General features: G+C 43.3%; 1 protein-coding gene across 1 annotated transcript in view; it reads left to right on the top strand.

Annotated features, from left to right (window-relative positions):
- The window catches only part of PRDX1 (peroxiredoxin 1), a 27919-nt gene that overhangs the window by 3416 nt on the left and 20756 nt on the right, over positions 1-3747 (top strand). Inside the window, exon 2 of the mRNA XM_003803536.3 lies at positions 2696-2812. Coding sequence (XP_003803584.1) covers positions 2707-2812 — 106 coding nt within the window. The 5' untranslated portion in view covers positions 2696-2706. The remainder of the gene's footprint in view (positions 1-2695; positions 2813-3747) is intronic.

The raw sequence follows: 3747 nt of genomic DNA, 5'->3' as shown, positions 1-3747 counted from the left end.
TTTTTTTTGTTTTTTTTTAAGAGCCAGAGTTTCACTTTATCGTACTCAGTAGAATGCTGTGGCATCATAGCTCATGGCAATGTCCAACTCCTGGGCTTAGGTGATTCTCTTGCCTCAGCTTCCCTAGTAGCTGGGATTACAGGTGTCTGCCACCACACCTGGCTATTTTTTTGTTACAATTTGGTCCAACTGGGTTCGAACCCTCTAGCCTCGATATATCGGGCCAGTGTCCTATCCATTGAGCCACAGGCGCTGCCCCTGGCTATTTTTTGGGTTGTAGTTGTCATTGTTTTTTGGTGGGCCGGGCTCGATTCAAACAGACTGACCAGTTATGGTGTATGTGGCTGGTGCCTTAGCCTCTTGAGCTAAGTGTGCCAAGCCAGTATTTCTATTTTTAGTAGAGACAAAAAATAGTAGGGGTCTCATTTTTGCTCGGGCTAGTCTCCTGAGCTCAAGCAACACCAGCCTCAGCCTCCCAGAGTGCTAGGATTATAGGCTTAAGCTACCATGCCCTCCCTGCTTTTTTTGTTTTTGTTTTTGGAGACAGTCTGTGTTGGTCTCTGTTGCCTGGGCTAGTGTGCTGTGGTGCCGGCCTAGCTCACAGAAACCTGAAACTTGTGGGTTAAAGCAATTCTCCTGTCTTAGCCTCTCTAGTAGCTGGGGACTACCGGCACCTGCCTAGACACCTGGCTAATTATTTTGTTTTTAGGGGGACAGTGTCTAGCTCAGACTGGTCTCATACTCCTGAGCTCAAGCAATCCTTCCTTTCAGCCTCCTGGAGTGCAAGGATTATAGGCATAACTCACCTCACCCAGCACATATGTTTCTTTTTGTGTGATGTTACAAACCAAGAACTTTTGGACTTACTAGAAAAACTTTTCAGGGGTGGCACCTGTGGCTCAGTGGATAGAGTGTCAGCCCCATATACCTAGGGTGGTGGGTTCAAACCCACCCCGGCCAAACTGCAACAAAAAAATAGCCAGGCTTTGTGGTGAGTGCCTGTAGTTCCAGCTGCTCGGGAGGCTGAGGCAAGAGAGTCACCTAAGCCCAGGAGTTGAAGGTTGCTGTGAGCTGTGTAATGCTGCCATGGCACCCTTACCCAGGGTGATAAAGTGAAACTCTGTCTCTAAAAAAAGAAAAGAAAAAAGAAAAACTTTTCAGACCATAGCTTAGTGGGTTAAATCTTTTTTTTTTGAGACAGAGCCTCAAGCTGTCCCCCTGGGTAGAGTGCCATGGCATTACAGCTCACAGCAACCTCCAACTCCTGGGGGCTTAGGTGATTCTCCTGCCTCAGCCTCCTAAGCAGAATGGGTTAAATCTTAACTCCTTATCTTGGTGTTGACCTGAGTGAACAAAGTACAGTATTGCTTTTCAGCAGTAATTTGACTCATGTTCTAATTATTTGTGCCTGGGCGTATTAAGCCTGAGGTCAGGAAACCATTTTGAAAGGGCACAGTATAAAGGTTTTGCGGTTGAGCAGATACCAGCATCTTGATTTTGCCTCTTACATTGTTGAATTGGTTTTAGGTTGTGTGCTAGGTTGGACAAACCTACCTGGAGAAAATTCAGAAGTGCTTCCTACATTATGAAGGCAGAAGGAGGCAAAGTGCAGCGAAAAGGCAACTTTTTGTTTGTGGCATTTTATTATTTGTGTTCTGATTGAGAGCCTCCAACTTACTCTCTGCTTCTGTATAATGAATACATAGAGCAAACTGCCATTGCACAAACAGTGGCTCAGAGTGATGATGACCTCAATTTATAAAGAAGTTGCTTTGCTGTTTTTAAATGAAAACAAAGGCTGAGATTCAGAGGCTTGTTTTGTTCCAAAAGTTTCAAATTTCAGACTGTGATCCTTGATTGCCCTCTTTTTTTTTTTTTTTTAAACTTATGATTAGTAAAGGATACAAATCAAGACCAGCCAAATGAAGAGATATAGGGAAGGTCTCAAACACTCAGCTATGTGCCCTTACCCGAGGAATTGGGGCGTGTCACCTTCCCAGTACACTGCTGTGTTGACCAACCAGGAAGCTACATCAAGCTTTAGTATCCAGAGTTTTTTTGGATTTCATTGTATATTGATTGTATCATCGCCCACAGGATTCAACTCAGTCTCCAGCTCCCTTCTCCATAGGTCAGACTGAAGCAAAGCTTTAGCCCTCTAATGCCAAGGTCAGTCTTCCTTTTGACCAGCCCCCACCCCATCCTGAGTCTTCTTAGCATAAACTCAGGTGTGATCCCAGGGGATCATGAATAACAAAGATGCTCTTTTTTTTTTTAAGACAAAGTTTCACTTTGTGGCCCTGGGTGGAGTGCTACAGCATCATAGCTCATAGCAACCTCAAACTCTTGGGTTCAAGTGATGCTTTTGCCTTAGTGTCTCAAGGAGCTGGGACTATAGGTGCCCGTCACAACTCCCTGCTAGTTTTAGTCAAGGTCTCAGTCTTGCTCAGGCTGGTGCACTTTTTGGCCTGGGCTGGGTTTGAACCCACCACCTCTGGTATATGGGGCCAGCGCCCTACTCTTTTGAGCCATAGGCACTGCCTCATGCACTTCTTAACTAATGTAAAATTTAATGTATTCAGGGCCATTGGACAATTCTTTGCTTGTTCTACAGTGGAGTCTCTTAAATAGGTGAAGGTTGCTGGTTATCTAGAAAAATAAAACTTATTTCTGATATTTGTATGATCTTTTCCAGTTGATAGCAAAATGTCTTCAGGAAATGCCAAAATTGGGCACCCTGCCCCCAACTTCAAAGCCACAGCTGTTATGCCAGATGGTCAGTTCAAAGATATCAGCCTATCTGATTATAGAGGTAAGAGTAATTACTTTGGACTCATTAAGGTGGAATTATTTTGTTTGTTTATTTGTTTATTTTGTTACCCTTGGTAGAGTGCTGTGGTGTTACTGCTCACAGCAACCTCAAACTCTTGGGCTTAAGCGATTCTCTTGCCTCAGCCTCCCAAGTAACTGGGACTGGGGGCGCCTGCCACAACACCTGGCTATTTTTTTAGAAAGGAGGTCTTGGTCTGGCTCAGGATGGTCTCGAACTCCTGAGGTCAGGCAATCTACCACCTTGACCTTCCAGAGTGCTAGAATTTCAGACGTGAGCCATCGTGCCGGGCCAGGTGGAATTATTTTGTAATGTAGGGATGGTTTGTTAGATTTGGGTTAATGTTATGTTTGACTAAAATGTTTTATGCCAACCAAGACAAAGTCTTTAGATCAGAGGGCTCTTACCTTAATGTTGAAGTGAAGTGCTGATTATCAACAGTGATCACAGGAATCACAGGATATCCTAGATCCAGACTATTTCTGGAGAAAGCACGTGCTTTATTATGGCTGGAAGTATTAACCTTTTCAGTATTCCTCAATTGTATTATTGGTGGAGTTCTCATTATTTCTTCTTCTAAGAGGTCTTTTACATTTAAAGTCTGCTCAAGTCATGGAGCTGTAATACTGCTTGCTGAGTTTTTACATTAGTCAGAAGGCTTAGGCACATTCCCTTGATTGTTTTCCCCCAGAGGAGAATTGATGTTAACAGTTGGAACAAGTCCCTTTTCTGTTGTCATAGTTTCATGGAGGCACTTGGTAAGTTCTTTTGAGACTCTTCCTTTTTTTCTTTTGGTTAGTCCCTGAGTAGCTTGGTCTCTTGGGACAATTGAAGATACAGATTTGCTTAGAATACAAACTTGAAACTCAGATGTTGTACTTTTCTTGTTCTTTTTTTTTTTTTTTTTTTTTTTTTTT

Source organism: Otolemur garnettii, unplaced genomic scaffold, assembly GCF_000181295.1.
Source record: "Otolemur garnettii isolate 467f Iridium unplaced genomic scaffold, OtoGar3 scaffold00325, whole genome shotgun sequence".
NCBI classification, from domain to species: domain Eukaryota; kingdom Metazoa; phylum Chordata; class Mammalia; order Primates; family Galagidae; genus Otolemur; species Otolemur garnettii.
This window is presented reverse-complemented; position numbering and strand designations above follow the sequence as displayed.